This window comes from Podarcis pityusensis (genome assembly GCF_964106645.2).
Source record: "Podarcis pityusensis genome assembly, chromosome: 6".
Lineage (NCBI taxonomy): Eukaryota > Metazoa > Chordata > Lepidosauria > Squamata > Lacertidae > Podarcis > Podarcis pityusensis.
The window spans coordinates 47,758,417-47,777,755 of NC_138030.1; the positions used below are offsets into that span (position 1 = coordinate 47,758,417).

At 45.7% G+C, this 19,339-nt stretch overlaps 1 protein-coding gene across 4 annotated transcripts in view; it reads left to right on the forward strand.

Annotated features, from left to right (window-relative positions):
* CELSR2 (cadherin EGF LAG seven-pass G-type receptor 2) overlaps window positions 1-19,339 on the forward strand; it is a 113,745-nt gene that overhangs the window by 21,203 nt on the left and 73,203 nt on the right. For all 4 annotated transcript variants that reach the window (XM_081010504.1, XM_081010506.1, XM_081010505.1 and 1 more), the window contains exon 2: window positions 18,350-18,994. In XM_081010504.1, coding sequence (XP_080866630.1) covers window positions 18,350-18,994 — 645 coding nt within the window. The remainder of the gene's footprint in view (window positions 1-18,349; window positions 18,995-19,339) is intronic.

Below are 19,339 nucleotides of genomic sequence, written 5' to 3' on the forward strand. Positions count from 1 at the left end.
CTCAGTCAGTTGTGGCATGGGCTCTAGGGCTCATCTATCTTTGGTCCCGTATGTGAGGCCTATGTTTTCTGGGCAGCTCCAGACCTCCCCCTCAGAGTTATAGGGGTAAGGAAGAAGAGGGTTGCTCTCAGAACATAGTGCATCTCATCAGTGACGCTGATCTGGATTCAGGAGGCCAAATGGCAACTGGGGGAAGGCATTCAGGATTGCCATGGGCTTGATGGAAGGACTGGAATTGGTGCCCTATGTATGCTGTGATGAGGTGATTGATAGATTACAAACATAATAGATAGAATGTCTTGAATGTGTTAGGACAACGTTCTGGGACTTTTGGGCTGGATTCAACTCATGAAGGACTTCTGCTAGCACAGTGGAGTCACTGGGGGAGGAAGGGGTGTGTGGTGGGTGCGGTCCGCCCTGGGTGTCATCCCTGGGGTGTGTGTGTGACATCGCTGCCCTGCCCCCCTGGGACGCTCGCCGTTCACCCTGCCCCCGTGGGTGGCTAGCCCCACCCCTGGGTGCACAGCAGCTAGCTCCTTCTCTATCCTCCCCCAGATCTGCTGTGGAGGGTCAGGAAAACTCTCACAACAGATTGGTGGGAAGAGCTGGGAGTTGGTTCCACCCAGCAAGCAGAAATACTTACAATAGCAGAACTATCGCCTTAGTGTGATGTCGAATTCCACCCTCATTTTTCCACTATCCTGGTATTGACTCCTGTCCACCACAGCCACCCTCCAACCATCTCTCTGATTCTTCCTTTACTTAGCTGTAAGTTTGGCGTGAAAGGCTTTCCTTCTTCCAACAAGGTGCAGCCTTTTGGCAGAAAGGAACCGGAAAAGAGAGAACAAGGTTGCTAGAATCTCAGCTAAGGCCCAAGAGCTGCTGGAGAGCCTCTTCTCCTGGCTTGGAATGTGTTTTAGGTGGGCAGCTGAAGGTCTCTCTCCTGAAGGAAAGCATCGCCCAGGACCTCTGCCAAAGAGCATGGCTTTTCCTTCATGCCTGACAGGCAAGCTGGGCTCCAGCCGTTGCCATGGCAGCTACTACCCTTCACCAAACAATGTGGGGAAACCACATGTAGATTTTCTGCTGGAGCTTTGACTGCAGCCAGGCAGATGGCTGGGGGTCTCTTGGGCGGATGCCACCCAAACCCACATCGCAGCTACATTGACACTTTGGCCTTGGGCTTCCTGTATATATTCCCACCCTCCCTCAGAAGTGCAGCTCCTGAGCTCTCTTCCCTCACACCTCTCACCCCTCTAATCCTCTGTGTTTCGGTTCATTTTCTCCTGGCAGCTTGAACAAGGCAGAGCGTAAGGGGCACAAAAGTTTCCCGTCGAAAGAGAAGGGATTATCAGCCACTCCTGTCTCGAGTATTTGAGGCACGCATTCTCCAGCTCCTCGAGAGCCCTTTAGCTGTTACAAGAACAGCACTCCTGAGCCCGCTGTTTGCAGATATTCATGGTCCTTTGCAGTATCAAGAGGATGGGGAGCAAAAAAGGGGGTCCTGCAGGTTGATTTAAAGGTATAGTGTGTGTGTGTGTGTGTGTGTGTGTGTGTGTGAGAGAGAGAGAGAGAGAGAGAGAGAGAGAGAGAGGTGGCGGCAGTAGTAAGGGAGCTATCAGAGGTGAGCTAAGAGCCGAGTGCCTAAAGGCTCCTTCAGACTGGTGTTTTTTGTGGGTGGGTGAATGTGCCCTAAAAGCTCATCCAAACATACTTCCTTTTTCTGCTCATTTCTAGGCATAGGTCTGTGCTTTGAAGCTCTCGTGGGGGTGTTCATTGATGTAAAAATTGTGCATTAGTGAGGGGATTTATACTGGACTGCCCACACATCACTCTAGTTAGTTCTGTGATGCTTCACCAATACTATTCCATTATTGATGTCTGGGGAAGGGGGCACTCTTGCACTTAGTTGTTGTTGTTTTTAGTCGTGTCCGACTCTTCGTGCCCCATGGACTGGAGCACGCCAGGCAACAAAAGTGGGACAAAAAATATAAAAAGCTTAAGGATTTCAGCGGGAAGTTACAGGATGTCCACTGACCGGTAACAAAGCAGCATGACTGTCCTGAAACTTTTGCAGGTGCAAACAGTATTGAAAGTGAGGCCTTGATACCTTCATGACCATAGATTACAATGACTTCACAGTCAAAAGGACATTGGGAGGGACCCTAAACCAGGAAATCAGAGCTGAGTGGTGTATCAGAGCCAGGAAGATTTTGTGGCTCAGGAAATGCCTCAGTCCAGAGAAGGAAGCTCCTGTCCAGGAGAACCCGTTTACCAGTTTGGATAACTGAGATCTGGCCACAGCCTGCGAATATTTCACTGCCTGTAAAGTTTTCCGATTCCACAGTTCTGATAGCTCACCATGCAGGGCTTCTGCACAAAGAACCAAATGTTCCTGGTTTGACCCCCCCCCCAAACAAATCTCTTCCACACTTCCTCTTGTCCTGCTGCTTTACCCTGGGGAAAATCACTCTTTAGCGCTCAATCAGAGCAAATGGCAATTCGGGTTTCTTGCGGATTACTGTTTGTTTCAGTTTAGAGCTAAAGAGCAAGTTTTTCCTGGGAAAGGCGCAGGGCAGGGGAGAAACCACTTTGACCCATGCTTTCTAAGCACAGGACAATTAGAAGTATGAATGAGCCCTAATGGCTCATAGACACTTACCTTTGCTCCTCATTTGTAGGCACAGGTCTGCATTTTAACACTCCTTGTCTGAGTGCTTTTTTTTTTTTTACCCCCAGCGCTTTCTCCACGAAAACCTGCTCTTTACCTCTAAATCAGAGCAAATGGCAGTCTGCAGGAAACCTGAATTACCGTTTGTTCCGATTCAGTATTAAAGAATAGGTTTTCCTGTGGCATTTTTTATTTTTTAAAAAGTGCCCGGACCCTGACTGGGAAAACGCATACCTGTGCCTAGAAAGCTTGAGTAGGTGTGGATGAGCAGAACCATATTTATGATTCTTTGAAAGTGACTTTCCAAAACACGAGCCAAATGCCATTGAAAAGAATTTTGGCTTGCATTCTCTAATCTTGGCAGAATTTGTATATCACGTACCAGATAAATGGGTATCTGTTCTGGATACTGATTTTCATGCCATACTCTACAATTCTATGATTTCCCCCCCTGCAGATATGGTGCTGAGGCTCTTGTCCTCTTCCTAGCCTAGCTGGCATCCTGCACAGATGGGGAGCTAGCCTGATAAGCATCTAGGATGTCATGAGACAATGGAGGGATGTAGCGGTGGCTCATCATCCTCCACTTTCCTTGGTTGCCCTCACCTTTGTCTCTCGCCCCTGACAGCATCCGATATGCATTTAGGTTCAGCTGCCATGTGATGGCCGGGGTGGGTGGGTTCAACTTAGTGTTGGCAAGGGTGGGGAAACTCAGGCCCAGAGGCTTGACTATTGCCTCCTGCCAGCCTATCTGGCACTTGGGATTCACCATAGGCATCCCAATCCTATATCCTCCTCAAGAGCTTCTGCCTATCCAGAACGTTTCCTTGATTAGTGGCAATGCCTCTTGCTTGTCTGGACAGAGGTGTGGGGAACCGCTGTAGCTCAGTGGTAGGGCATCTGTCTTGCATTCAGAAGGTCCCAAGTTCCATCCCTGACATCCCCAGGTAGGGCTGGGAGAAGACTCCCTGCCTGAAACCCTGGAGAGCCATTGCTAGCAGTGTAGACAGTACTGAGAAAGTTACAGATAGGTAGCCGTGTTGGTCTGCCATAATCAAAATAAAAAAAATCCTTCCAGTAGCACCTTTAAGACCAACTAAGTTAGTTCTTGGTATGAGCTTTCGTGTGCAAGCACACTTCTTCAGATAAGGTATCTGAAGAAGTGTGCTTGCACACGAAAGCTCATACCAAGAACTAACTTAGTTGGTCTTAAAGGTGCTACTGGAAGGATTTTTTTTAGTACTGAGAAAGGTGAACCAATGGTCTCATGTAGCATAAAGCATCTTCCTCTCTCTGTGTGTGTATGTGTGATTTGTTGTATGTCTGGAATGTAAAAAGGTAAAAAAAGAAGAAGGTAAGGGTAGTCTCTGTTGCCCTGCCCACTTTTGCCCTTGGAGCCCCAGAAGGTTGCCCATGAGGGAATGTGACCCTTGGGCTGCAAAATGTGTCCCAGGGTCACCTTTAGAGTTGGAAGGGACCCCAAGGGTCATCTAGTCCAACCCCCTGCAATGCAGGAATATTCCACCCAGTTTGGGGCTCGAACCCACAACCCTGAGATTAGGAGTCCCATGCTCTACCACCTGAGCTATCTATGGTCCTACTTCGGATTTAGGGAAATGGATTGCTTAGATTCATAATCTGTTTTTTTTAAGGGGAGAGCTGTGTCACTGGTGATGTTGGCAACTTCGGAGCTTGTGGTTCTGTCCAATTTTAGTTGTTCTCAGGATACTGAGAGTATTAATTACGGTATTGAAATAAATGCACATGACGAATATAGGCCCATCAATTTCAAAGGGTCTGTGTTGAGTAAGGCATAGTTGGAAACAACCCCATGCCATCACAGGAGCTGGAGTAAACCAAGTGTTTGAAACAAAACCAGGATTTCCCTTTTTAAAGAAAAATATAGCAGAGTGCTTTTAAGAAGGTTCAGTTTCCTTTGAGTAAATGAACTCTGCTGTGAACAACTCTCATGACTCAAATAATTCACAGTTAATCATTCAAGAATCTATAACTCATTAATTTGTTAATGTGCAATTAATTCACCGCGTTTGAATTTGTAATGCAGAACTCCTTTCACTTCAATGCAGCCTTTAATGTCTTTGAGTCCTTTGCATTGGGAAGTCATGAATTACGAACGAGTAGCTTACAAAACGCTCTGCGGGCACCTTTCCCACTGTGTACCTGCCCTTTGCTTGTGACATACTATGTTCTCAATTGCATTGCCCATCTTGCAGATGCAGGTACGTAGGTGGGGGAACTTTACTTTGGGGGCAGGACCTTTGGGGTCTGTGGCCTTTTGGCTCCCGTCATCTCTGTTTCTGTGAAATAAATTTATCAGTTGTATGCTGCTTGACACACCCTATAGAATATGAGCTTGAATATCTCAAAATGTGTGGTGCTTTGATGCTTATGTTGTGGAGGGAACATATGCCCTAGTGAGTCAGGACATTGTGTTGTTTACTCATGAACAGAGCTACCTCCATCCATGTATTTTTAGCTCAGTACACAAGGGGATTCAGATCTTTAAGGGCTCTGCTCCCTTCTAGTAACCAAGTACCTTAGGTGTGAGCAGCCAGCCCACAGGGGAGACTGTGCGCAGGCAAAGCTCTTTCATCCATTTCAGGTTTGGAATTCAAGATATTTATTAATTGATTCAAGGCAGATCAGCAATTGCATAAAAATAAATTAAATGGCAATTTTTAGCTAGTTCTAACTCTGATACATTTCCGAGGTTTGTTGCAGCAACTTACCGGTAAATAGTGAGGAGTATCATGGAACATAAAGTATGAATGCATGGGACCCATCACCTTGAACAGGGATGGGGAACTACAACTGCCATCATCTCTGATCATTGGCCATTTGGTTGAGGCTGATGGAAGTTGTGTTTCAGCACCATGTTTGCTACCCTTCCTCTGGGCAAGTGAAGTTTTAGAAAAAGACTGAGCAAGGAGGGACATGATAGAGGTGTTTAAAATTATACCTGATGTAAAGAAAATAGATCTCTCTCTCTCTCTCTCTCTCTCTCTCTCTCTCTCTCTCTCTCTGTGTCATAATACTAGGACCCAGGGGCATCTAGTGATACTGAAAGTTGGAAAATCCAGGGCAAACAAAAGGAAACTCCCCCCCCCCCAGCACAGAATTAAACTATGCTATTTGCTCCAGAAGATGGAGTGATGGCCCCCAACTTGGACAGCTTTAAAAGAGGATTAGACACATTCATATCAATGGCTACTAGTCATGAGATACTTTCAGTGGCTCATACTTGTCAGATGGGCTCAGAAAATACTTCTGGTGCATCTGAATAGCACTAAGATAAACGCTGGTGTGAATTAAGAGCTCCCAGTAAGTTCTAAATGCATTAATTCCATCAAACACATTGCTGTCTTCTGTTTTGCATCAAGGTTTTAAGGAGCCAATTGCCTTTGACTTGCTGTCATCACTTTGCCTCTCTTCATTTTCTCCCATTTGTCTCTGATCTCATGGATATGTTTTTGAATTGGATTCCTTGCATTTATCAAATAGGAAATGTTCCTTAAGTTTGTAGTGGAGAGCCAGTGACCCTCCATATATTGTTGGACTCCAAATCTCATCAGCCCCAGCCAGCATTGCCAGTTGTCAGGAATGATGGGAATTGGAGTCCAACAATAGCTCTGTGTCTGATAGAGTAGTCACCCCTCATTTATAGAGCTGAAGCGTTCACAGTCCTAGGCAGGGTGTAATGACTTGAGACAAAGTAGTTAAGAGTGGCAATTCAATGATCCTCATTAGTCTTCAGAGCGACATCACTGAGTTAGAATAAGTCCCATTAAACACAGCTAGCCTTGCTTTCAAGATAACATACATAGGATTGCACTCTTAGACACATAATACTGTGCATTGGATCTGAAGTGTTAAATAACTTGTGACTAGGCTGCTGTGTTTTTGTAGCTTAAATATTTGATGTGTTATTTTACTTAAGCTGAGGACCAGCAACCTGTTCATTCCGCTTGATAGCAAAGAAAGTTTGCTGCCAGAAGTCAGTCTGGCGAAAGACATCACCTTGTCTCTCCCCCCCCCCTCTTATTCTTGAAGATGACAACTAGCTTCTTAAAACAATGCTTATAATCATAGCTGTCAACGTTTCCCCTTTTTTAAGGGAAATTCCCTTATTCTGAATAGGATTCCTTGCAAGAAAAGGGAAAAGTTGACCGCTATGCTTATAATGGAAGAGAAGTAATAGTTCATGGTGTAGTGTAGTGGGAATGCAGGCAAGAGACGGGCAAGAATGTGCAGCTCTGAGACTTTTCTCAGAGCAGGAGTGATGCTGCCATCTGCCAGGGTGATTCATAGGTCCTCCTGGCTCTGGGAAGCAACTGAGGTGATAATGAGGCTTTCAAGTTTTGCTGTTGTTTGTGACAGTTTAGCATAGGCTCTGTCATAGAGGAAGTTGGAGAATGATGAAAATAATCAGACAGATGCTGCCTACTTCTTTCCTACTTCATGCTAGCAGTTAAATTTTTTCTCTGAAAGCTTGTTTGCATTTCTAATTGAAAGCCGAAGGCTGTATTTGAGCCAGCTGCAGACCTTTTGTTACAGCTCAGTGTACAAATTTAACTTGTGCAACTAGAAGTGTTCAGTGGTGCTTATTCCAGGTTCACTGTGCATAGGATTGCAGACATGCCACATGGCTGATTGGAGGTATGAAACCAGGTCTCCCAGCCAAATTCCAACACACTAAATCACAACACCACCCTTTGCTAGGTCACTATTCTATACACTTCAACCCCCAGCTTCCCAGGACTGACCCATTCTCCTCAATGGAAGCAGCAGCATGAGAATAGTCAAATAACTGGACTAACAAGCATACTGCAAAGAAGAAAGAACATTGGGTATTGCAGTAACTGATACAAATAACGTATGTTGTTTTGTATTTTCAGTACAGTATTGTTTCTAGAGGGGTAGCTGTGTTGGTCTCTTGCAGCAAAAACAACAAATATATTATGTCAGCAGCTTTTGTGGACTACAGTTCACTTCTTCAGATGCATGGAGTGAGATCCTTTTGTATTATCCAGTGCAGCTTTAAGTAACGGTTCTGTTGGTCCAATGATTTCCATTTGTGCCACGGGACTTTTTCTCCTCTCGCTATGCATGCCTTTTGCCTTCTTCAAGTTGGCTCTGGAGGATTTTGGGAACCCCTGGAACAAATTTAAGGGGTGTGCAAGAGGAAGGGGCTGGGAATCTCGTTGCACAAGTGGACACCCTTGCACTGATGGGACGGTTATTTAGTGTTGCGTTAGACAAAAGCCTTAGTTGTCAGATATATAATGTGAAAGGGCTGAATTGCAATACATGAAGAGGTTCAGTGTGAGCACTTGTGGACTGAACTGAGACAAATGCTCTTTCTTTGCACATTATATGTGTTAATTGGCTTACCAGTTCCAGGATGCCTGTTTTTTTGGGAATTATGTAATTATCACAGTCTGTACTTTCCTGTCTTTTATTTCCCCCTGACCTCAGTGTTTACATCCCGCCCCCTCCAGCCCAGCTGAACCATGTATATACCTGAACTGAGGACCTCACTACATGCATCTGATGATGTATTCCATGAAAATTTAAGCCATAATAAAATCACTAGTCCTTAAGGTGTCACAAGAGCCTTTGCTGTTTTCATTATTACTGTCACCGTGTTTGGTGTTTATTTGTTTGTTCAGTCACAAAATGCAATTTTAAAAAGAAGAGGAAGCTCTTACGTAGCCCTGTTGTCAGCTGACAGGTAAGCTACAGTGTCCCTTGCCCTCTCTGAGCTGGGAACATCATCTTTGTCAGGGGAGGTGCTGAGTGTAGCATTGCCAAGTCTGCCTCTTTCCCTTTCTGTGTCTCAAGGAAAAAGTCCAGCCCCTCTAGATGCTTTGTTTAGTAGTTGTTGCCATGGAGACCCTGAAGCTATGGTGAAGCAGCCATCTTTTCCTGGAAGGTGGGCGGGCTGCGGGGCTGCAGGAAGAAGCGTAGTGGGAGAGAATTCAACTTCACCTTTGTTCTCTGACAGGAGGGTCTCAGTTTACATGACAATTCAGCAAAGGCGAATATTGTGGACTGTCAGCAGAAGAGTCCTCCCATGTTCGGACAACTGTGAGGGGACAGTGGCTCAGAGTGGTTTGCCGTGAGGCTGTTTTGAGATATTCCTAGGGTGAGGAAAGCAGAAAGCTCATTTTTGCATCCAAGTGGAAATCTGTCCTTGGAGGTCATAGATGCCTTATGCTAGGTAGTTTGATTAGCTGTCATGTAGATCTTAGGAAGTATCATGGGACTGTCTCTCTGGATGGCCTGCCTGCAGTTGAAGGAATTGAAGCACAAAAACTCCAGGAAATGGATAGTGTCGTATTAATTCTTGTCTGCCTAACAATTCTTAAGTCTTGTTTAGATGAGATATGAGCCAAGAAGAAATCTCTGGACAGTTTAAGAACTACCATAAATCATCCATGGTTGATCAGGCCACACATAGGATAGGTAAAGCCACCCCACACATCAGTAGGGAGGGTATTATAGAGCCTCCTGTGTATCAAGGAAGGGGGTGTCTGTGAGGCAGGGAGCTCCCAGGAGCACTCAAGTGTATAGTTAGCATTAAGCAATCACAAAAACCATTCTTCCTGAGGATCTAGGGCAGGGGTAGGGAACCTATGGACTGCCCCATGTTGCTGAACTACAACTCCCATCATCCCTGACCATCGGCCATGCAGGCTAGGGCTGATGGAAGTTGGATGCTAAGACCATTTGGAGTGCCATAGGTTCTGGACCCCAATCCAAACTACTGCTTTTTTGCATGTCCCAGGAGGCCAAGGGAATCACCCATTTCACTGAAAGGATGCAATCTGGCTTTCCAGTGTAGGTTGTGAAATAGGCAATCTAGGAGTTGCTGGAGAATGAGGGGAGTTTCTCATTTCCGCCCAGTTTTACATTTTCTGAACTGGATGGGAAATAGACTCCTTATCTGCTTAGCAGGACTATTCACTAAACACCACAAGGAGGCTGTTTTCAGAGGGAAATAGAGCTTAATTACTGTTGGTGTTGTAGTTATTATTATAATTAACTCCAGTTGACTCAGCATAGTCATTACACTGTTAAGTATTTATGCACCAACCAAAATTCCCTGGTGGTGGTCTCTTATTACTGGGGTGTTGGTCATATGTCTACAGTTGCAAGGTGAGGGGAGCAGAGATTCAGGTGCTGCCTGCACAAGGCATTGCTTCCAGAGAGGAAGGCTGAGGCCCTATGCATGGAGCAAACAGAACCAAAGTACAGAACAGCCATGCACCAGGTCTAGGATGAGGCAGTTTGAGGGTTGGTCATTGAAAATGACTATATTCCAGTGTGATCTAAGGGTGGGTTAGAGGGATTAATCTTGCTTTAGAGCAGGAGTGGGCAACCTGTGGCTTTCCAGATGTTCTTGAATGACAACCCCCATCATTCCTGACCATTGGCCATGTTGGCCGGGGCTGATGGAGTTCTGCAAGCTGTGGAGGGGCACAGATCCCACGTCTGCCGCGGGTTCTATTCCTTTTATCGGTTTCAAGGAAAGACTCCTGAATCAATCAGAGATGTGTTCATAGATAGAAAGAACACAGCAGTCCTTTACTCTTGTGGGGTGTGCCACCTCATTTGAATTGATCAGTGCTCACTTTCCAATGGGGTGTCCTAGACAAACTATTTAATTCCTCTTTCCTCCATACACCCTGACCTGTAGGTCCTTGCCATGGCTTGTCATTTGCGCCAAGTGAGTTCCTTCACTTTGCTGGCTATCAGGCTGTGGCTTTCTGCCGGAGAGCCTTTGCTCCCTCCCTCGCCCGTCCCTCAGCATTTCTGTGAATTCCAAGTTGTGATCCCCCCCCCCCCGATGCAAATGTATTTCTTTGTATATAATGTATGACTTACTGAGCGCTGTCCCTGCAAAGTGCTGCCCCAGGCAGCTGTTCAGATGCATCTTATCATAATGCTGAATCTAGACTAGACTCTTAACAGCCCAGGGCCCTCTCAGCATTGGGCTTGTTAATCCTAGTGACCCACAGTTCTAGCCCATTCTGACATCTTATCCCACCCCACTCCTACAAATATATCTTTTCATTTTTGTCATGGAAGCTTGTTAGCTTCTTTTAATTTTCCTTTTCCTTTTGACATTTTGAAGTGCCTTCAACTGTCATGATGATGACAAATATCCTTTAAAAAACAACAGCACCCATCCCTGATAGTCTCATCTCCAGAAGCCTAAAATCAGGAAGGAAACATTACAGAATTGGCAGTTAACTAGAGTGCAGTACCAACATTAGGAGAGGTTTGGGGTGGAAGAGAGCAAGCAGTACATAGTCATTCCAATTTTCTTGGAAGTGCCTTGATATCATTCCAGTAGCTGACTCAAGAGAAGTAATATTAGTGTAAGAAAGGCATACATAGATGGATAGATATCCTAAGGTCCAGGGCAGTAGCCATGTTGTCTGTCTCAGTGAAAACAACAAAGAGTCTTGTGACACCTTTAAGACTAACAGATTTATTGTATTATAAACTTTCATGGGCTAGAGCCCATTTCTTCAGATGCAGGAAGGTATTGTGCAACAGATAGAAACTTGGACCTTTCCTGGATTATAAAGCTTTACAGAACTGTTTGGAACTGCCTTACCAGCCAGTTACTGTCTCCCTTGCCAAGTAGCAGCTCTCCGTGGTTTCAAGGAGTCAGTGTGGCATAGTTCTTGGAGACCAGAGTTCAAATCCCCACTCAGCCATGAAGCCCACTGGATGATTTTGGGCCAGTCACTACCTCTCAGCTTAACGTGTGGGTGAACTGGATTTCTAATGCCCTTCCTCTGTAGAGAACCCCATGCTTAAGGAGGCTTGTGCGACATCCTTTGTTGTCTTCCAAAACAGATTTTAAAAGTTTCTAAACTCCAAATCCCCTAACTCCCCTCCCCAGATTGCAGTGCTACAAGCAGCAACCATCTGGAGGTTAGTTCCCACAGAGGAAATTGAATCAGTTTTGAGACAGACAGGAACACATGAATTTCAGCAGGAAATCAGAGATGAGAGACGATGCCACTTCTGAAATGCACGAAAGCATTCAAGAAGGACAGCCTTGTCAGTTGGCACTTTGCAACACATATGGGTGTGTAACGAAAAACAGGCTTATCTCTCGTAGATGGTTCTTCCTGAGTTCTGCAGCTTCAGTGGCAGAGCTCTGTGTTTAAACCTTGATTTGCCACAAGGAGAAGCCGGGATGTCTGTGTGCCCCCCGTCCCCAGCGAAAAGGGCACACGAATGAGTGCAGAACCCTCTGCAGCTTGCTTCTGCTTCTGACAGCTGGGGTCATTTCCAGTATCAGAGCCTGGCTATCAAGACACGGCCTGGGGGAGTTTGATGCCCCTCACCCCACCCACTTCCGTATTAAAATGAGACCCTTTAACCTTCATTCTATGCAATTGTGGCAGACCTTGGTTTATACACACGTGTCTGCTTCTGCCACATATTGTTTGGCCCTCCACCCCCTTCCCTCCTGGAATTTTGTTAGCAGCATGTAGCTAAATAATTGCAGGGTTTCATCCACATTCAGTTTGTAAGGCAGAAGCTGGTGGAATGGGCCTCAGCATCCTTAAGATTCATTTGATGGATGGCATTAAGCAGTTGCCAGGTAGAGGCTGCCAGCCGGCAGGATTCTGAAGCTTCTGCCTTGACAGATTCTTCCATCTTTTCTCTTGGACTAAATACCGTATTTTTTGCACCATAACACTCACTTTTTTCCTCCTAGAAAGTAAGGGGAAATGTCTGTGCGTGTTATGGAGGGAATGCCTATGGGTGGCATGCCTACGGATTTTCCTCCTCTAAAAACTAGGTGCATGTTATGGTCGGGGGCGTGTTATAGAACGAAAAATACGGTAGCTGGATTCTTTTCGTTCTGCGGATCTTCATTTCCTTGTTGGAAACATTTTTTAACAGAAAAAGTTATCTTTCTCCTCCTTTCCAGAAGTTCTGGCTCCAAGACCCTTGGTCTTCCTCCCCCAAAGGTAAAGCAGTAGTATTATTTTCATCTGTGGATCAGTAGTTTAGGCAAGAGGTGGGCAAACCTCAGGCTCGCCTGCTTTTCCTATAACCCAAAGATCTACCAACTAGAGCCAGGTGCAGCACTTAAAATTAGAAAACCCCCAAAATAGAAATTAGAAAAAACGAAACGAGGTGCTAGGAAATGGTTTCCAATACCAGAACTGGACTGATCCCATAGTCCTTTCGCACAAAAGCCCACCCCTGATTCTCTTTCTTCATTTCAGCAGTGTAATTAAGATGGGGAAAGTCATTTTGTTATTCCTCCCGAGAGCTGGAAGTCCTTGTTGATCCACTGCAAATCGCCCAGACATCTACCAGTAGATCCCAATCTACCTTCTGACCACCCTACTGGAAATGGGATCAGCATCTTAACCCCAGGCTACAGTGCTGTAGTGAGACACTTGGGAGCAAGTCTTATTGAGCTCAGTGGGACTTCTGAGTAAACATGTATGGAATTGTGCTGCAAAAGTGCCTCAGGTGTGGATATTTTCCTGGATCTAAAAAGCCCACATCATGAGCACTCGCTGCAAAGAATGCTCAGTGCAGAGACTGTTTCCCTTCCCACAGCACAGTTCTGCCGCAGCTTCGCTATATCTCTAGCCCAGGCTTTGAGAGCTGCTGCTCTGGGCTCCTCTTCACTTTGTGCCATGCACAGTAAAATCTGAAATACAACTGAAGTGTCTCTAATCGAAACCGAATGGGGGTTGAGACACTTTCCCAAGGGAATTCTTCAGTGTGTGTGCAGGGGAGGCAGGTTTCCAGGGATAGTTATAGCTCCTGGCATCTACTCAACCAGTGGATTCCTGCCATAGCTGAGATTAAAGCAGTTAATTATTGACAGTATTTGATTAAACTGGAGGGCTGGACAGACCAACTGCATCCTGCTTTGAAAGCGAGAAGGGAGGGAGAAGCCTTTCTACTAGGGTCTAGGCCAATATCCTGATTTTTCTCTCACCTGCTGCAGGGCAGGAAGCAGTGGTAGCTACCTGGTTTTACCTGGGCATTTCCTCTCCTTGTTTCTGGCAGGCAGCTGGTCTCCAGCGATCTTTGCTTTTGGTTTCATATGCTAGGAGGTGGAATGGATTGAACAGATGAGATGGGAGACATCCCCCCCACACACCCGTGGCATCTGTATGTGTGAGAGAGGGGAGACATTGCATTCATTACTGCTTAATTGGGCATGGGAATTGATAGTCCTGAAATTGTGTGTCTTCTGGAGAAACAGCTTTATGCCATCTTGTACTCACCATGTCTTTGATTTGATAGTGGGTAGTCATTGCTATTGTTGTTATAATTATTTTGTGTTTTATTTCCCCCCCAACGTCATCTATGTGCTTAGCACTTTACAAAATTGCATAAGCGAAAAAAGAGAAAGGCCCCAGCTATATGTGTGTGGTTAGGGTGGTGTTGTACCTAAGTGTGTGGAATGTTGTTACCTGGTGACTTGCCAGTTCAGTGCAGTATCACAGAACACCTTCAGTTCCCAGTTGTGGTTGCCAGGTGGCTCCAGCCCTTTGGCTAACAACAGGATGGCCTGAGTTTCCTCCCCTGCTTCCTGACCAGGCAGCTCATTTGTTTTTCCTCCCCTCCCTTTGTTTCCCTTTGCTTGAGCCAAGCACTGGAGGGACAGAAACAAGGATCATCCTTCCTGCTGTTTTGTTTGCTCTGGGCTACCTGTTCCACTCTTATGAAGGATGCATCATTTTCCCAGATACAAGCCCACTTTTTCCGCTGTAGAACAGCAAACTCCCTTCTATTTAGACACACTGGAGGGATATGGACTTCATTCATACTAGAGATGGATCTGGAACACAGAAGGACAAAACATTAGTAGAGGGATGATATAGCCATGTCCCTCTCAGAGAAGGATAAGAAAACTTTCACTATATTTTACTGTAGTATTTTGTCTCTACAGGCAGAGCTTGCTGTGATTATCTTACAATGGTCATCCATTTATATCTTTTTGTATTCCTAAGAGTTTGTGCATCTTTTTATTAGTATCCTGTTCGATACACCTAGTATTAGAGATTCAAATATGCAAACCCAGTCCTATAAGAAGAGAATGTGAACCTGTTCAGAATAGGTTGAATAGGTTCCTAGACTGGACCACCAACCAACCGCTCTGTCTTGTTGGGAGTGAGTTTCAGTTTAGCTTCCTGCATCCAGCCCCCTGTTGCTTCTGAGCACCATTCCATAGTTGAGTCCAGTGCTTTTTTTCCTTAAAAAATGTTTAGGGGTACTCTCATTTTGACTCAAGAAAATCACCATTTTATAGTTCAAATTGGGAAAAATAAATACAGTAAATGGACAAAAGTACAAAGATTCACAAAATGTTTAGGGGTATGCGTCCCCTTGCGTCCCCCCAGAAAAAAAGCACTGGCTGAGTCAGTATCATCAGCATTCCTTCCCCAAACCCTTGAAATAATCTCCTCTATGGATCTTATGCACACAAAAAGTATGGGGGATGAGATGGCACCATGTGGCACTCCACAGGCATCTCCTGCAAGGTGGGGCAGTAAACCCCCAGCACTGTTTTGTGCCGTCTCACTACTGGGCAGGCCAAGCAGTGGCCCCAATACCCATCACTGACAGGAGACTATGATTGATAGATGTAAATGCAGCCAATAGGTTCAGGAGAAAGATTCGGGGCTCGTCCATACTTCCACTCACCCTGTGGCTAGAAAGCATGGGGCCAAGTGATTTCCCCCTTGCCCCTCTCCCTTCGCAGGGAGAACCATTCTTTAGCTCTAAATCGGAACAAACAGCAATCCACGGAAAACCCGATTGCTGTTTGCTCCAATTGAATGCTAAAGAGTGGTTTTCCCCAGGGAAAAGAGGAAGTGTGGATAAACCCTCACTCTATCCACCCAGTAAAAATTTATGCAGATGCATGACCAAGGCCATTTCTGATCCTCAGGTGGGTCTGTAACTTGACTTGACTTTAAAAGCAGATCTTTCAGGACAAGTTAAGAAGGTTCTAGCCATGAATGGAGAAACCATGCCTAGATCTTTCCTCTCGGCAGAGAAGCTCTGAGAGAAAACCTCTGCTCCTAACCTCAGTGCCCTGTTAATGACTCTGACCTCTTGCAGAGGGTAGGGGGCCCTCTGCTCCTCTAGCAGGAGGAGTTTCATTAATGAGATGGCAGTTGGATAATGGAAGCAGGTCACAACATCAGGAATTGTGGAGCGAGGAGGGTCTTTAAAGGGATGGGAGGAGTGGGAGACGATATCTGCTTGCAGACATAATTTACTGCAATGTCACATCTAGCCCAGTGTGGTTGTAAATAGTAAATACTGACTGCAATAATTAGAAAGGACTTCTTGGATAATTTGGTGTATTTTGATTTTTTTATGCTGGTTTTCTGAGAGTTGCTTCATGCTGCGTTACGACTAAAGGTGGGCCCCCACATTTCTGCCTATCGGCATTTCTCGAGTGTTCCTCTCAGAAAGATGGCGCCACATGTTTAATAATTTTAGACAAGTATTCATTTGTGTAAAAATATGTCGCACCATGCTCCTGAGAGGAATGGCTGCCTGGGGCTTCTGGGAACTCGCTTCAAAATAAACTCTGCTCTGATTTTTGGGCAAAGCCCTGTTTCCTGGATGTTTTCGGATATTTGGTGCCCTTCCAGTGCCTACAGAAGAATCCCAGGGTAGAAGCTTGTTTGTCACCTTCCCTGTTTGGAACAGGTGAAGTGCCTCTGAGGGTAGAAGCGGATGCGAAATGTGTCTTGCTCCCTTGTAAGATCAGGTACAACATTATGTGTGACATTACATCATTGCTTTCTCTCTTTCCACTACCAGCAGCTGACGATGAAGCACAAAAGTGTGATGGGATCACATCACACATCATATTTGGTCCTGGTCTGCACATGCAGCCAAATGAGGTGATAATGAGCTGGAGGAGTCCTGAGGTGGTGGAACAGACTTGAGGGAGTCCTGACATTTTTTAGTGCTTCCCTTTAAAAAAATAAAATAACTTATCAGGGATGGTATAGTAGTGGTTTTCCTCTATTGGCAGGGGATTGGAAGGTTTGGTTTTTATTTGCAAGAAACTTGGTACATGGGAAACAATTCAATATTACAAGGTCTCTCCCCCCCCCCCATGGCAATCTGAAGTAGAACAGTTGATTTTGTTACCTCAGGAAAAACCATCTGATTCTGCTGCATTCTCTCGCAAAAAGAGAGCTTTTTTGGTGGTGGTTCTCCCACAGATGGGATGCTTTTTGGGGGGAAGCTTGGCTGGCACCCACATTGTTGTCTTTTTGGCACAAGGTTAAGGCTTTTCTGTTCTCCTAGGTCTTTTAAGATCTGGATTTACATCCTTACAGTATGGATGGTGGTTTTAGTGTATTTATTTGATGGCTGTTTTAGTTCTGTCTTGTATAGTATATCCTATCATGCAGGTTTTGTATATTTATATACAGTACATACTGGCTGGTTTTATATTTGTATTTCCCCCCCTCTGGTTGTGTCTGTGGTTTTATTGTAGTATGTTTTTATCGTGTTTCCTTTTTATGCTATATGACACCTAGATAATTTATTTTATGAGGCACCTCATAAACGTAAGAAATAAATGAAACAGACAGTGGCATTGTAACTGGACATCCTCTGTAAGAGGGGAGAAAGTAATATGCAAACTCCGTGAGCTCGAGGTTTCTTTGAAATGTTGTTTCTGCCTTAAGAATCTAGATTGTTTTTTATTTTATTTACATTCTGCTTTTTTTCCATGATGAAATCCAAGATGGCATACATGCGATTTGGCCATGCCTGAAATGCCCCTGAATGTAGCTAATGGGTGTCTGATCTGACACTGGTAGTTATCAGGTAGTGATAGCTAGAAAGGAAAATGCAGGCACTCCTGGAATTCCATAAGGGACTGAAAATATTCCTTCAGGCCGCTGTTCAGGTGAATGTAATGGACAGCTGAAAGGAGGCGGTTTTTCAAATATCCTGAACTTGATCTCTTTAAGGCTTTACTGGTGTATTTTTTTAAACAAACAAACAAACAAACAAACAAACAAACAAACAAACACAACAACCCGTAGCGCATTAAGTTGCACCCAGAAATAAACAGACTATAAGCCAGTGTAGAAAAAACAAAATTGGATCGTAGAAACATAAATTGGATCATAAAAACATAAAGTTGGGAGGGACCTCAAAGCCTCCCCCAATGCAGCACCCCATGGCCTCCAGGGGGTTGGGAGACACCCCCCCCCCAAACAGTGTGCTGTGGAAGGAGAAATTGTTTCATAAGACAAGCAAAAATGCTTTCATTGAGAACAGAGCAGTCTCCTTAGCGCTATGTTGAAGTCCACCCTTGGTCTCCAGTGGCCATCCAGACATTGGTCTCTTCCTCTTCCTCTTCCTTGCTGATGAGGGTAGAGCCAATTCCTTGATGGACCAGAGTAGCCAGGTTGAAGCCATGAGACTTATCCTATACAGAAGGAGCAGAGCAGTCTGCGTTGTGCTCTTTGTTATGGCAATGGTGAGTGCCAGAACTCCTCTGTCTCCACTCCTGTCACACGACGCGAACTGGTTTCTCTGCTTGAACCCTCTGCACCTTCCTCTGTGCTGAACAAGCAGCATTAACTCTTTCCTCTTCTCGCTTTCCTACAGATGGGATCCACAGTGTGGCAGCCCAGTGCACTCTCCAGGTGACCATCATCACCGACGAGATGCTGACCAACAGCATCACTCTGCGGTTGGAAAACATGTCCCAGGAGCGCTTCCTCTCCCCGCTGCTGGCCCTCTTCCTGGAAGGGGTGGCGGCCGTGCTGTCTGCTTCCCGCGACCACGTCGTCCTTTTCAACATCCAGAACGACACGGATGTGCAGGCCACCCAAATCCTTAACGTCAGCCTCTCCGTGCTGCTGCCGGACGGGGCCCACGGCGGGCGCTACATCCCCTCCGAGGACCTGCAGGAGCGGCTGTACCTCAACCGCACACTCCTGGCCGCCATCTCGGAGCAACGAGTCCTGCCCTTTGACGACAACATTTGCCTGCGGGAGCCCTGCGAGAATTACATGCGCTGCGTCTCGGTGCTAAAGTTTGACAGCTCGGCGCCCTTCATTGCCTCTGACACCATTCTTTTCCGTCCCATCCACCCAGTCAACGGCCTTCGCTGCCGCTGCCCGCTTGGCTTTACCGGCGACTACTGTGAGACCGAGATTGACCTCTGCTATTCCAACCCCTGTGGTAGCAACGGGCACTGCCGGAGCCGCGAGGGAGGATATACCTGCGAGTGCCAAGAGGGCTACACAGGTGAGTGTTGGCTGTGCTTTTCTCATGCAGTATAAACAATCTGTCCCATTGCACAATTTATTGCTTCCTTCGCTCTTTCATCTTCTGGTTTTTCCTTCTGTTCTCTGCTTATTTATTTATTTTCTTTCTTTTTTGTGTATGCAATCACTGTTCGAATTAGGGAAAAAAGAGAAAAAGAAAGATCAGTACCACAGTACAGTGGTACCTCTGGATGCGAACGGGATCCATTCCGGAGCCCCGTTCGCATCCTGAAGCGAACGCAACCTGCGTCCGTGCGTCTGAGTGTGCACGGGTCACGATTCGCTGCTTCCGCGCATCCGCGTGACATCATTTTGAGCGTCTGCG